This window comes from Phoenix dactylifera, chromosome 4, assembly GCF_051530095.1.
Source record: "Phoenix dactylifera cultivar Ajwa chromosome 4, Ajwa_hap1_PhDact_Kaust_v1.1, whole genome shotgun sequence".
Classification (NCBI taxonomy): domain Eukaryota; kingdom Viridiplantae; phylum Streptophyta; class Magnoliopsida; order Arecales; family Arecaceae; genus Phoenix; species Phoenix dactylifera.
The window spans coordinates 43845215-43859477 of NC_143193.1; the positions used below are offsets into that span (position 1 = coordinate 43845215).

General features: G+C 38.7%; 1 protein-coding gene across 2 annotated transcripts; it reads left to right on the top strand.

Annotated features, from left to right (window-relative positions):
• The first annotated feature begins 285 nt into the window (after window positions 1-285).
• LOC103711597 (putative membrane protein At3g27390) lies at window positions 286-13566 on the top strand. 2 transcript variants are annotated; one of them, XM_008797810.5, is made up of 10 exons: window positions 286-699; window positions 2042-2150; window positions 2252-2444; window positions 2543-2679; window positions 10512-10800; window positions 11010-11116; window positions 11198-11342; window positions 12491-12689; window positions 12793-13033; window positions 13114-13566. In XM_008797810.5, exons 1-10 carry the CDS (start codon window positions 606-608, stop codon window positions 13337-13339), a joined length of 1740 nt encoding a protein of 579 aa, XP_008796032.3. In that variant the 5' UTR covers window positions 286-605; the 3' UTR covers window positions 13340-13566. The 2 variants fall into 2 exon arrangements, with proteins under 2 accessions (XP_008796032.3, XP_088576128.1); XM_088720002.1 differs by having other exon boundaries at window positions 367-699; window positions 2248-2444.
• Window positions 13567-14263: the final 697 nt, after the last annotated feature.

The window sequence follows — 14263 nt, forward strand, 5'->3', positions numbered from 1 at the left end:
CCACCCTCCACTAATGGCAAAAAAGGAAGCCATATTGTCACTCAGATTCTATATCACAGATATGGTCCATCCAATTGGCATTATTTATATAATATTCATAAATCATCGTCTAATCTTATATGATTGGATTAAATCCATCCATCAAGTGGATCAAACCAATGGCTGTGGCCAACCTTTTGCTTTGCCTTTCTTACAATACTAAACTACTAATTATTCTACTCTCTACACGCAAGCATATGTTCTCACTACTTGCTTCTGAAAGCCTTCAAATACTTCTAGTTTGTCGTCTCTCGGCGTCGGCAAAGCGGTTGGATTAACCGCCGACTTCTCCTATAAAAGCTCCGGGGTCCCAACCACTTTCCAAATGATTCCGAGCGTCTATTCGCGGAGTAGCGGGGCCTGCTTCGGTTTCTATATCGGCCATGGTGGATTCGGTGGGGGATGAGTAGGGAAAGAGCGATTTTGACGCAATTTTTGGTGGGTTTTAGAGTGATTGCTCCGCCTTGCGCTTGATTGGGAATTGTTGGATTGGATTGGAATTGGATTTTGAGTGCATTTTGATGTGGGTTTGAAGGGTTTGTCCAGGGGGTTCTTTTCTTGGAGTGATGGAGCCTCCGAAGGGGTTCTGGGCAACTCTTTGGAGGTTTCTTCGCTTCTTGCCCTTCTTCCTTGGGCTGCTGCTTCTGGGCATCATTAAAGGTCGGTTCTTTAACCCTCGCTTCTTTCTTCTTCTTCTTCTTCTTCTTCCTCTTGTTGGTAGGTGTTGTTAGGTTTGATTTTTCTTGGAGCATATGGATTAGGTGAAGTTATTTTTCTGCTAGAGATTACACGATTGTGCGGCCATTTTTCTTCAGAAAATTATCAGCTTTCAAATTGGTTATGCTAAGTTGAAACACAAAGACACCCAAAAGAAGAAGAAGAAGATTACACTGGTTTAAAATGATTTACTTTAATGAGTTAGGCTCTGAAATGGTTTTGTTGGGTTAATTATACTGACATGGGAATTTTGACTTCACTACTGAGTTTCAAGTCTTAGCTTGATCTTGGGTTTTGAAATCATCTTTGGAGTATAAGTTTATCTTCTGTTGGTTGCAGAGGTGGCAGATTCATTTTCGGTACTGCCAGCTCCAAGTTTGAAGTTTCTCATGCTACTAGTCTATTAAGATTTTGTTGGGTACTAACTAATCCAAAAGCTATCTAGGGCCTTTGAATGAATCCATATTTGGAGTAGGATTTCATGGAGGAGTATGAAACATTAATTATGTTTTAATTATGGATAGTATCTTTAGAGCTTATACTACAGTTGCTTCGGAGTACTTAGGTTGACGAGTCCTACTATTTGAGGGTCCTATTAGTTGTTGAACTAAGATGACCAACCTGCTTACTGGACTCTAAACAATCTAATCTTGGTGAGGTCACCTGGATATCTGTTTAGGTCAGGTTGCTTGACCCAGAGCTAAATAGTTCAGGTTTGCGTCAAGGCCAAAACCCATTTCAGTAGTTAGCTAAACCAGCTGGTTTTGGTTTAGTAGAAATAAATCTGCTCATGGTGTCTCACATTCAGAATCCTGAGTTCATTTTTATACTTGAGGCTGATCACCCAAACATCAGTAAATACATTTTACAATTGGACACAAAGTAGCGACCCCATGGCCAAGATAAACATGCAAAACTTTGAATGATTTCAAAACCATGGACAGACTAATCAAACTCATGTTTCTTCTCGCTTTGTCACATATGGCTCTCTCTCTCTCTCTCCCTCTCTCTCTCTCTCTCTCTTTGTTTTTCTCTATTTTAATTGCCCTTAATGACTTGTCACTTCTTTTCCACAATAAGGGTTTTAATGTGTGATGATCTCAACTTCAATAATTCCATGCCCTCATTTCCTCTCCTTGTTAGCCACTTGATTAGTATTGGGTATTTCCAGGTCACAGGAAATATTGATACTCACTTACATGCAGAACGTAATTTATAAGTAATGGTAACTATTGATACTCCTTTACATGCAGGATGTAATCATTTCTCCTCTTTTCTTCTTCAGGTGCTCTGCTTTGCCCATTAGTATGTCTTATCATGACAATTGGAAATTCTGCAATCATTCTGGGTCTCTGGCCAGCACATGCCGTCTGGACTTATTACTGTATAGCAAGGTAATATATATCGCTATCTGTTCACAGTTCCTTGTGCTCTTGGTTTGTCGTCTATATTGTTTGTGACATGTTAATTTTTTTCACTGGTTTTTTCAAGGCAGAACCAAACAGTTAGGACCTGTCCTAAAGCTTGTCCTTGGCACTGGTATATCAGTCATCTTAGTGTTGTGGCCACTGGCTGGCATCTCGGGAAGTATCTTATTGGGTGCTGGGTATGGCTTCCTCGCACCAGTAATGGCTACTTTTGATGCTGTTGGAGAAGGAAAGACAAATGAGTTTATCCATTGTTTTGTGGTGTGTTTTATTTGTTACTTTTTAGAATTAATTTGGATAGTCTTCAGGTATATTCTGTTTTAGAATTTCTCCAAATTTTGAGGTACTAAAAAATGTAGGATGGAACATGGAGTACAATTAAAGGATGCTTTACAGTGGTCAGGGACTTGAAAGATGTATGCTTTCACTCTTATTTCTCAATTATGGATGACCTCCGTCTACATGATCCTCCAGATGGGAAACCATATGAGATCAGGTCTGACATTTGATCTTTGTTACCCTTAATTGTCCTCTGTGTATTCTAATTTCTCTTGTTGTGCAATCTCTTGAACAGCTCTAAGTAAAACAAGAAATGTGGGAATAGCAAAAGAAAGAAAATAGATAATGTAACTTCAAATCGACATGCTTCCGATTATGTGCTTGTGAATTGTTCTTAATTTTGAAAATTGATCTTTGTTTGTTTTAACTCAATGAAAAAGCTTCAGCAAAATGCATTTAGCTTTGAGACACACATATAAATGCACAGACAAACACAAAATGACATAGGTGCCATCATGTATATGACATGATTGATTTGTGGTAGTGTCATGCAATGACTTTTGAAATAACTGAAGGCACACTGGCTGTTGCATGCAAGACTATGAGGACTGTTTGGGGGAATTTATTTTCTATTAAATTTGACACTTCTTGTAATTTTAGGCAAAGACGACAGACGATGATTTGGTTGAATATTTGGTTGATTTAGTTGCATTTGGCTGTGCAGCTTAGTATACTCCTTTAACTCTTTCTATTGTCTTTTTATGGATTTAAATTTTCATTAGCTGGATGTTGCATTTTTAAGTGTAAATTTAGCTTGAGAATGAATGCTTTATTTTCCAGTAGAAAAGAAAAGTTAAATTAGCATGGTAGGGAGGATATGGGAATATGCTTGGTCCAGAATTACCCTATGTCTGTGCAAGGTGTCTGTATATTTGGAAAAGAATGAATGTGGTAAACTATATGGTTACCAACAATAGTAATTTATCATGTATGTACCAATATATTTCTCATGCAACTTGTAGTTTAGCTATAGCCCTTAACCCTTGTTACAAAAGATTCCTACATAGATTGACACTATGATCTTGTTTATTACTGAATAAAAAATAGCTTATATTTTGAACAATCGTTCTTATTCTATTCTAATATCAAATGTTGATTCTTTCATCATTTTTTCCTAGTGGATTTGCTTTCATCTACTTTATTCACTATCAGGACATTTTGGGGTTTCAAAAACCACCAAAATGGGGTGCAATCGGTACCATACCATTCTGGATGAAATCGGCACCAATACTTGTTGCCGAAATAGCTATACTAGTACATACCATCCATACTGACCTATGTCAGTGCATACTGGCGGTACCTTACTGACCATGCTGGTCAATATTGATGTTTTTTCAATTTTTTGAAAGATGTTAGTTTTGGTACATAGGCTTAAAAGTTAAAACTGTGGGGGATGAACTCTCTCCCCATGCACTTAGAGTGATCAGGCTTAAAAAGGGTATACATCCTCTATGAACTAGTTTGTGTTGTGGATGTTATGTTGTTTGGAAACAACTTTCATTTTTCCATGAGTGATTAGTTTTGGATAATAACCTTTTGATATTAAAATGATCATGTTTTCTGGTAGCATTGTAATTTTACTTTTGTTCTCATCAGGGGCGGCCCAATGCATTTGGAGGCCTAAGGCGAACTCACTAAGAGAGGCCTTTTTTTTAAAAATGATAAAATATTTTAATAAGTGCAAAATGCTTTAAAAATTCATTTAAAATAATGAAGTACTTTTCAGAATTTAAACAAATGAGGAGTAAGGAGAAAAACACAAATAGCCCATATATACAACTAAATATGATCTTACAAGCCAAAACTCCAAAGCCAACCTAGGTTTTGGATTGGCTCCAAGCAAACCCAAGAAGTTCAACTTTTCAGATTCAGATCCCTGGATGGAACTTAAAACTGTGTTTATAAATATATTGCAAACCAGACTGAGATGTTCAATGTATGCTACAATTACTAAGTAGTTCTTTATAATGGATGTTTATTAGGAAGCTTCACCAGGAAAAGAAACAAACATACACTGGGTGATAACTAAAAGCAATAACAAAAGTAACATCGACATAGCAGGAAATAAGCAAAGAAACCTGTATCTTAATCTGAATATGTGAATGGTACAAAGGAAATGATACATGCTGCATTTAACCTTTTTAATGATACTGATACTTCCAAAAGAGTAGGAGGAAACAATGAATTATGTACACAACCAATATGTTCAACAACAATGTCACAATTACGTGATTTCCTTGTTCAACCAAAACATAGGTTAGAATTAAGCCCAATGACTTTACCTGAATATTATTGCATTGGACTCCGAAGCCTTTTTCCAATCAACATAGTTTGGCAATGTCAAGAGATAGTCATTGTTCAATGCATATGTCAACAGCAAATCTTGTGCTGATAGTTCTTCAAATTGAGCATCACATAGAAGTTTCATAAAAGACCGTTGGAATTGAGTTGCAACAGCTACAACTCTGCATGTGAAAACCAATTATGAGTTAGGCAAAAACAACAAGCAAACACTAAATGGAGAATGATATGTATTTTACTTTGTAGAAAACTTCAAATCAGGAACAAAAAAATAACACAAGCATCCTATCTAAATGCATTGGGCCCTGAAATGCATTGGACCGATGCTATATTGTCTATGAACAAATCACTGTAGCAAATTAACAAACATATGTTGCGCCAACAGTAGATTGCTATATAACAATTCCAAGAGCATGGACCAGCAACAAAAAAACAAGAGATGCAGCCGATCTAACCCATACAGAGAGACCAGAGAGGGAAAGGGAAGTAAAGAAGAAAACAGATAAAAAAAATCAGATAGAACGGCAGGAGAAAAAAGAGAATCAGGGTTTTCTTTTTTATATCTTGCACTTGATCACAGAAAATCAAAAAAAAGAGAAATCAAGACTTACAGGTTACAGCTCTACAAGTTGGGCAGTGACGATAAAATTGGATGCTTCCCGTAATCCCGTTGGCACTTGGATGCTCCCGGGCCCGGCTTAGAGTTAGTGGCTGGCTAGCTGTGGAGATGACATACACCAATTCCAAGATTAAACCACACAATAAAATACAGAAAAAAAGAGGAAAAGCGGAAAAAATCCTTGGGCCGCGGATTGGTGTGCAGCGTGCAGTGTTAAGCAGAAAAAAAATACAGAAAAATCCTGCTAGCCTTCGGATGTGAAGCTGTGCAGTGTAAAGCAGAAAAAAAAAAGAAAAAAACTGTGCAGTGGGTGGCAGAGCGGGGCCTTCCTTGGGCCGGGATAGTCCCGTTAGTACCGTATCTGTCCAATAGGAAATCAGGATAATAGGACTCTCTACGAGACCCCAGTTCTCTCTTGAACTGGGATGTCTCGACTGTTCCAATCTGTCTTAGGCATGCTGTTGCATTCTGATGCTTGGAATGCACCAGGATGGTCGCAATGTACTGGCATACATTTTTTTTTTTATGTTTTCCGTTTTTATTCTTGTTGTTCTTTGCTGTCTTAGTCTATCCTAACTGTATCATCCTCGTCTGATATTCATTTTCTCAAAAGCAAACTAAGACGGGGCCCCATACTGAATTTAAATTCGTGTTTGAGGGTTTAATTGCCAACATCAACACCTATCCTGGTTTAGTCTTGGGTTGATATGGTACTAGGATGAGTTGGGGTTGGACCAAGATGGACTACCATGGTCATCAGCAATAAGAATGAAAATGAAAAAGGTAAAAAAAAAAAAAAAAGGCATCTCGGATATCAGGCTGTCCCAAGTGCCAAACTGTAAGGATGCAACCATCCTGGTCCATTCTAACTGAGATGGTTGGAACATCCCAATTCAAGAGAGAATCAGCATTCCATATCCATCCCAGGTACCAGTCTGCAATCAGAATGGTAAGGTATTGACAGGGCAGTGGCTTATAAAAACTGGTGGGTGATATGCTTGAAGTTGTTTACGCAATCAGCAGAATTTATTGAGGAAGACACTAGAATGTCATGTGATAATCAAACCACCTATTCATTTTGGGTCCAGAAATTCACGAAATAAAAACTATATGGAGCCTGTGGCTTCAGCCAATTGTTATTAACAGGCTAGCAGTTGATATCCTTACCGAATCACTTGATGTTATTTAATTGTTTCTAGAAACTAAAGTCTGTAAGTCATGTATTTGATTATAAGATGTTTTCTAGACCCATTATCAGGGCCAATCACTTTCAAGGTTGTAGCCTTTTTGTTACCCAACTACACTATCATATGTTTCTTGGTCAGTCCAACCCGCCATCCTGGTGACTGGCCTATGTGCTGATAAAAAAAAAAAAAAGGAGCACTCTATTTTGTTACTCCAACAGAAACCTGCCGGTGCTTTTTCTCCTCCATTCTGTCCCTTATTCTCCCGACTACTCCACTTAACTTCTTGTTTGTTCTTTCGGTTGTTCCATCAATTGTCATCCTTTTTCTCTTTTCCATTTTCCGAACATCTATTAGTTAAGGGGAGAAGGAGATTTTTTCCAGTTAAGGGATATAAGTTGCTGAGTCTTGTTTAATCAGATAGAAGACCGTGCCTGATAAGTTTGTGGATTTTTAGATCTTGAAATGAATTGTCTTCATCTGACAGGAAGTATATGCATGCACAACATGCGGTATTGAAGAACTAAAGTACTAAGTGTCATGCCCGCTCCCATCAGGGGCTGGCACAGTAAGTACCATACTGTATTATGCAATGCCAGGCAAGTTTCTGAGGCTCATGGAAAAAGCAAAGTAGGTCCATGACCAATATGGACTGGCACAGAGCGATATGTGTCATAGAAGGGTATGTACCCTTGTATAGTGTATAGTGCCTTATCTTGGCAGTGCAAGACATGTAGTATGGATAAGCTGGCATGACATGATACTTTGATTATTGTGGTATTAGTAAATGCAAGCTCTGTTTTGTTAAAACAAGTGGTGCAGTGACTATGTCATGTGCATAGGATTGACACCTGATGAATTCTTTTGCTTTTATAAGTTTATTCACTGGATTCATGGGGCTGATGCTCAAATGAAAGACTTGCACTATTTGCTCCAAACTTGGCTCCTCAATCTTCTTAAGTTTCAGCATGCTGGCTTGCTGTACTAATGTCTTGATGAGATGATACAGACGCCTGTTATTGATAGGGTATAAAAGAATGACAGAACTAGTTAATTTAATTGTAACAGTGTCAAAATGTTCAAATAAGGAATCACCACTGGCATCAACACCAAGTCTTTTCCAAGAAATGGGCTGATTGACTATAAAGCACAGCCTCGTGGATAACATGTGCAATTCTTTTTGATTGAACATCAAATTTAAGTCAATTTTCAGTTCTTTAAGAATTTGTTTTGAATCCTTGGCCCAGGTGACTTCAGGCAGATTGGGGGCTTGTGGCAGCCTCCTTCTTCATATATTCGATGATAGACAATAATCAATTTCATAGAGGACCAACTGCATAAATGCAAGTAATCAAACCATGACTGGGTCTGGAAAAATGATACTTCAAAGTTCAAAGTACAAGAGATTGTCTACAATTGTTTCCTTTCTGTACTTATGATCCCAGAAATTTCATTATGATCAGATATTGCCAACATTAAGCTTGGCCAGCCAAATATTCAAACTTTTCAAAATTTTCAGAGTAATAATTATAAGAAATATCTAGCAATTATTCTTTCCATTTTTTAGTATGATTTATAGGCCAGACTAGTCTAGGGGGCTTTTTGGGTATCACTTGAACTTGTTGGAAATATCTTCCTATATGAATGGAAAAATGGAATGATGTTTGGTAGATTGAATGATTAGTAATTTTCTGTTTTTGCAATTCATAGCGGCATGGAGGATAGGAGCAAGGGAGGAATAGGTAAATGGGTCAAGAATTTAACACCATCACTTACCAATATTTTCTTCTAATCAGTAAGTTCTAAGCTCAAAATAGCCCATCTTGATAGATAGAAGCGTTGGTCTGACACAATGCCATTAAAGTGTGAATCTTGGTTTATCTAGCCAAAAGCCAAAATATGTGTTTGGTTTTCCTATCAGCTGTGCACACTAATATATCGGGCTTTCAATTGATGCATCAATCTCATCATGACCTGGAGTAAATGTCAGTATCATAGACATGCATCCTTAGGCATAAGACAACATAGTGAAGGCTACACTTTCCTTGAAGTGCTAAAAAACAAAGTTATGGGTAGAATCACAAATATCAATTGTAAATTTAGGAGCCCAGGTCTGTGGTCTCTAGGGTTGCAACTCAGGCAGCTTGGGTCTAACCCAAACCAACTAGGATATCTCCCAACCCTAGCCTGACAATCCTACCTTGGGTTAGAATTTCTCCAGTCCAACCTAAACCAACCTTATACTAAGCTAAATTCAGGTTGGGTTAGGTTAGTGTTGGGTTGGTTTAGGCCATGTTAATTATGTTAGTTTGAGCTGAATAGGAATTTAAAATAGGGAAAATTTGGGTACAATTTTGTTGGAGTAATATTTGATTGATTGAGGCATCAATCATTCATCATATTTGATGATACACGATGTTATAATTTAATAGAACTAAGGTGTAGTTAATATAAAACATACAAATAATTTATTCAAAACACTAATATGAAATATGGACATATTAATGTATATGAAACATTAATATGACTTGTCTATTTGTTTACTTGTTTTGTTAAGTTGGGTGGCTTGGCTTGACTTGGGTTTGGCTTGGGGTTTGGGTCAGGATTGGGTCTAAGCTGAACCATAACCCAACCCAACTTGAGGTTTGGCAGGGATTTTTGAGCCTAACCCAAATTTATAAAACCTTCACCCAAGGTCCGTCGTACCGATTGTACCGACATACCGGTGGACGTCGATACCGATACGGTACCGAATCGAACCGGTACTGTACTGGCGAAGACCAAAAAAAAAAATGCCACAGAATGGCATTGAGTATCCCGCGCGGGCGCGCTGCTCAGTGTGCGGGCGCGGTTCCTTGTGCTGGGAACTGCGCTCGCGCGCAGTTCCCAATGCAGGAAACCACCTCGGCGCGGGGTGCGCTGCCCTGCGTGCGAGGGCGCTCGCACTTGCGCCGGTGCTAACCGGCCTGGTTCGCATCGGTACCGGCTTGTACCGTGTGGACCGGTGCTCGTCGACACCAGTCGGAACCGGTCGGTTCAGCATACCATGCCTTAACCCGACCCTTGTCGGAACCGGTCGGTTCAGCATACCATGCCTTAACCCGACCCTACTTAATGAGTGGGTTAGGCAAGTTGAGTTCCGGCTGACCCACAATCTGGGTTGTGCCCCTAGTGTTGTCTAGGCAGATTTTTGAGTATCACATTGTTTTACTTGGATGGAGGACACAATTTTGTTGATTTGAGTCAAATACAGGGCTATTTTGTTATGTATTGCATTACTTCAGGACTAGCTAGTTTTTAGGCCAAGGCAAGTCTTAAACAGACCTAGGTTTTGTCTCTGCAGCAAAGCCAGATTTTGAAGGGATTATCTTGGCTTTTGACAACCCTATAAAATTAATATTAAGCCAAATCCCTACCAAATTTCCAATTACAGCCCATCTAAAATAGTGAACTTCATTGCCACATTTTGAGTCAACCATAGCCAAAGCATTTGCGCGCACGTGCTCTCCCAGTTGCTAGATTAGACAAGTAACTTTACCTAAACTGAGGTGGCATGCTCAACCTGTTTGTTTTCTTGTTCCCCCTTCTTTCCTTATCTTTAACCAAACATATGTCCTTGAGAAATGCTTTTTCTTTAATATAGAAATCATGTTGGCAGAGGCCTTACCGTGCAACATGGTATCATTTTTTTAAGCATGCCTTTTCCTTACTGCATTTTTATATCTAGGAAGTGAATCTTGTTATTTTGTCAAAGAACCAAAATTAGCTTGGGATCTTATATCATTCATCAGTACACTTAGCTTTTTGGCACTCTCTCCCTCTGGTTTTGTAATTTGGCTGAATAAAGTAGTTTGGCTAATAGGACTTCACCTTGATATCTTCCAGACTGCACTCTATTCCTGGTTCTTTTTTAGTTGGTCTACTTGGAATCATGATTGATGTGCCAGTGATCACAATAATTGCCATATGCAAGAGCCCATACATGCTCATCAAAGGATGGAATCGGTTGTTTCATGATCTCGTAGGCCGAGAGGGACCATTTCTAGAGACTGCTTGTGTGCCATTTGCTGGTCTTGCTATACTCCTCTGGCCATTAGCAGTTGCAGGAGCAGTTGCAGCCTCCATCATGTCAAGTTTTCCACTAGGTGCATATGCAGCTGTTGTTGCTTATCAGGTTTGATTTGTTTACTAGACCATTATATTTAGCTAATATATATCTTGTGCCATTGATACATTTTTTTCTGGATGAGGTTTATCTAACCATGTTTGACCTACATCATTGCATTATCCATATTCAATTTGTGAAAGACATGAATAAGTACTTTTTTTTTTAATTTCACATTTTGGAAATGCCTACCGAAACTCAAATTTTTGATGCTCCAGGAGTCCTCAATTCACATGGGGCTTTGCTACATCATTGCTTCCTTGTCTATGTTTGATGAATACAGTAATGACATACTTGACTTGCCAGAAGGGTCTTGGTTTCCAAGGTGCTGCTCGAATTCTCATTTGCTCATTCTCCAGAAGCTTTCAGTAAAACACTGACTAGCCATTGTTCATGGATATTCTAGGCCTCAGTATCGAAAGAAGGAATTGTTACATGCAAGCTCTTTCTCCAGGCCTACCTCTTCTCGTCGGGAAAAACAGGAAGGAAAGAGCCCTCCTTCACGTGCTACATCGTTCAAAAATAGCATCCGCGAATTGAAGCCATTCAAGGTAACATATTTAGACATGCAGTAACCATGCCTATTATTATTATGTCAGCTCAGGTTTCAACTTCACCTGAGCATTTGACTCCACTTTTTTGGATCCCTGGACTGTCCTGCCTATGAGAGAAAGGAACTTTGTATTTAACTTTTTTTCTGAAAAATGAGTCACCGTGGGTCCCTTGCCTTGGATCATAACCGTCAATGTGGATCAACTTAATATTACCAGAGTTCATCCAACCTTTTAGAATTTAAAAAATTTAAAAAGAAGATGACACCAATGAATAGAGTTGTATCTCAACCATAGGGAGCTCCCCTCGCTCCCTTGTATTTACTTGCATAGATTCCATAACTTTTTATCTTCTCTCCTTACCCATAACCATGATACGCACCTCTCTCTTTTTAACAAAGGGTTTGCTTCTATTAGTTTAGCTGTTCCTTTCTTGGAGTACTAATAAAGGTACATAGAAGGGCAACCAATGCAGGAGGCTCTCACCATTGCTGGTCTAAGCACTGTGATATGTACAAAGCCTTAACCTCACATGTGGAGAGACTGTTTCCATATTTGAAACCCGCGACTCCTAGGTAACAATAGAGCAACCATACCATTGCACCAAGGCTCACCCTCTAAAGGGATATATATTAAAATTTGGAGTACCATAATCGGTTGAAAGAAAAGGAGGAAAAAAGAAAAGAACACTATTATCAAACATTGTATAAATGAATTTGGGATCATAGCCATCCCTGCTGCATGAATCTTAGCCAGCGTGCATCAGACATGTCAAAATCTGGTGCATATGGATTGAAACTCAATGTTCTGCCAAACTGTAAAATTGAATCAGTTTAGTCTGTAATAAAACAGAACAACCACTTTTTAATTGGTGGGCTTGGTCCATTTGCAAACAACCAATGGAAGTGCCCAGCAAGAGATGCTAACGTTCAGTTATATTCCTTAAGGTCCTGGTTTTGAATCTTGGTGGTAGCATACCCACCATATTTCTATTAAGAAACTAAAGAAAGGAAGAAATATCCTCGGCCTGTATCAATGCCTTTAGAGTTCAGGTTACCATGAGTGGTCATTCTCTGCATCATTGTCTTCGTATGGCCCGGTACTTTAAATGTGGAATTTATGAGAGCTGACTAAAGGTACTGTTATAGTTACTTGAACACCTATTCTCGGAGTGTAAGCGCTATGGTGACAATTTGGTGTCTGAAGGAGTCATAACCTTGGAAGATATTGAAGAAGCCAGATCCGGCAAGGGTGGAAGCAGAACAGTAAGCATAGGTTTGCCAGCATACTCCATCCTTCAGGCACTTTTGGAGTCTGCAAAGGCCAATACAGATGGTCTAGTGTTGAGTAAGAGAGGCATCACCTTCTGTTTACTTCACTAATAAATCAGATCTTTACTAGATTAATTTGCTTTATTTTATGTATTTGATTTGTTCATGTTTGATTTCAGGTGACAACACACTGATAACCATTGATAATAGACCGAAAGATAGATTTTTTGATTGGTTCTTTGATCCTTTAATGATCATCAAGGAGCAGATCAAGGCTGAGAAATTTTCAGAAGAGGAAGAGAACTATTTGTCCAAATTGGTCTTGTTACTTGGTGATTCCAAGCGATTGAAGAATCTTAATGCTCAATCTCCCCAACTAAATGAGCGGAGGCGTGCTGAAATCGATGCATTTGCTAGAAGGTATCAAGGAATTCTGGTGAACAGTCGCTATTTTTTTTCTATCTTGTTATCCTAGACATTTATTTTCTTTCAATTACAAGGCTGCAAGGAATCACCAAATCTATATCAAGATATCCGACGGCCAAACGCCGATTTGATGACCTTGTGAAGTCTCTCTCTGAAGAGCTGGAAAAGAAGATGAGAGGGAGTCAGTCTGTTAATGGATCTCCCCAGACTCAAAGGTCACGAAGTGGCGCTACCCGGTTGTTTAGCCAAAAGTCGACCGGGAAGAAAGCAAGCATCCAAGGTGACAATCAAGGGGCATAGTTGGCAATTATTGGACCACCAGTTGTATGACGAGGTTGTGTCGTTTGTTTATCATCACCAATACTATTTGTGTATGTTCGCCAATCAAAACCATTTGGTGTATCTTTTCAGGAAGCTAATTTGTATATCCAATGTGATTATTTTTGTTTTATATTCATTTAAATAATTTTGGTTCTCAAAATCCTGTAAACTGAACATGCCGTGGATGTTTTGGTTCCAGCCTTGAATCTTGTCTAAATCTTATTGCGATGTGGGTATGCAAGAGTTAGTGCATTTACACGGTTTCTTGGAGTAATCAGCTCTCGTTTGCAAGTTCACATTAAAAATTTGATGTCCACTTTGATTCAATTGGCAGTTTTCTGAGTTCCAGCAGTTTTATATCGGTTTTGATGTTTAAGGTGAAGCAGCCTATTTGGGGGCTGCATTGACCTTCACTCTGGTATAATGTTTCCAATAAATGGCATCTTTCCTGGTAACGTCAGTAATTTGTTTGGCAGCTTGGTTAAAAGATAAATGCATCCAGAGAAGGTCAGTAAGAGCCCGTTAACTTTATGCATCAAGCTTACCTGATGATTCCGTTCTGGTTGGTCGTTAAGAAATCTCGTACCATGATCTGCCAGCCATTGGATTCTTTATCGAATTCTTTGACCCTTGTGATAGATTTTCCACCGTGATGGTTACCAAAACGAAAATATCCATGTTAAGATAGAATTTTGAGAGCAAAATAATTTGAGTAATGGAAGAGATCAGTCTACAGTTTTCCATAAGCCCCTAATGATTTAAAAGGATAATTTGACCCGCTACTGACCAATTTAATTACTTTGTTTGGATAAGCTTCGGAGACAAAATCCATCATATATGTAAAATTCAATCGTCCTGAATTTATAAGATATAATTTCTAATTTGGAAAAAATTTAGTGTGAT

Excerpts from the sequence above, each read along its gene's own strand:
- LOC103711597 (XM_008797810.5), top strand. The coding sequence starts at position 606 with ATGGAGCCTCCGAAGGGGTTCTGGGCAACTCTTTGGAGGTTTCTTCGC. Across the intron at positions 2,445-2,542 it reads AGTTTATCCATTGTTTTGTG|GATGGAACATGGAGTACAAT; the intron begins GTGTGTTTTATT and ends TAAAAAATGTAG. Across the intron at positions 11,117-11,197 it reads GAAGGGTCTTGGTTTCCAAG|GCCTCAGTATCGAAAGAAGG; the intron begins GTGCTGCTCGAA and ends TGGATATTCTAG.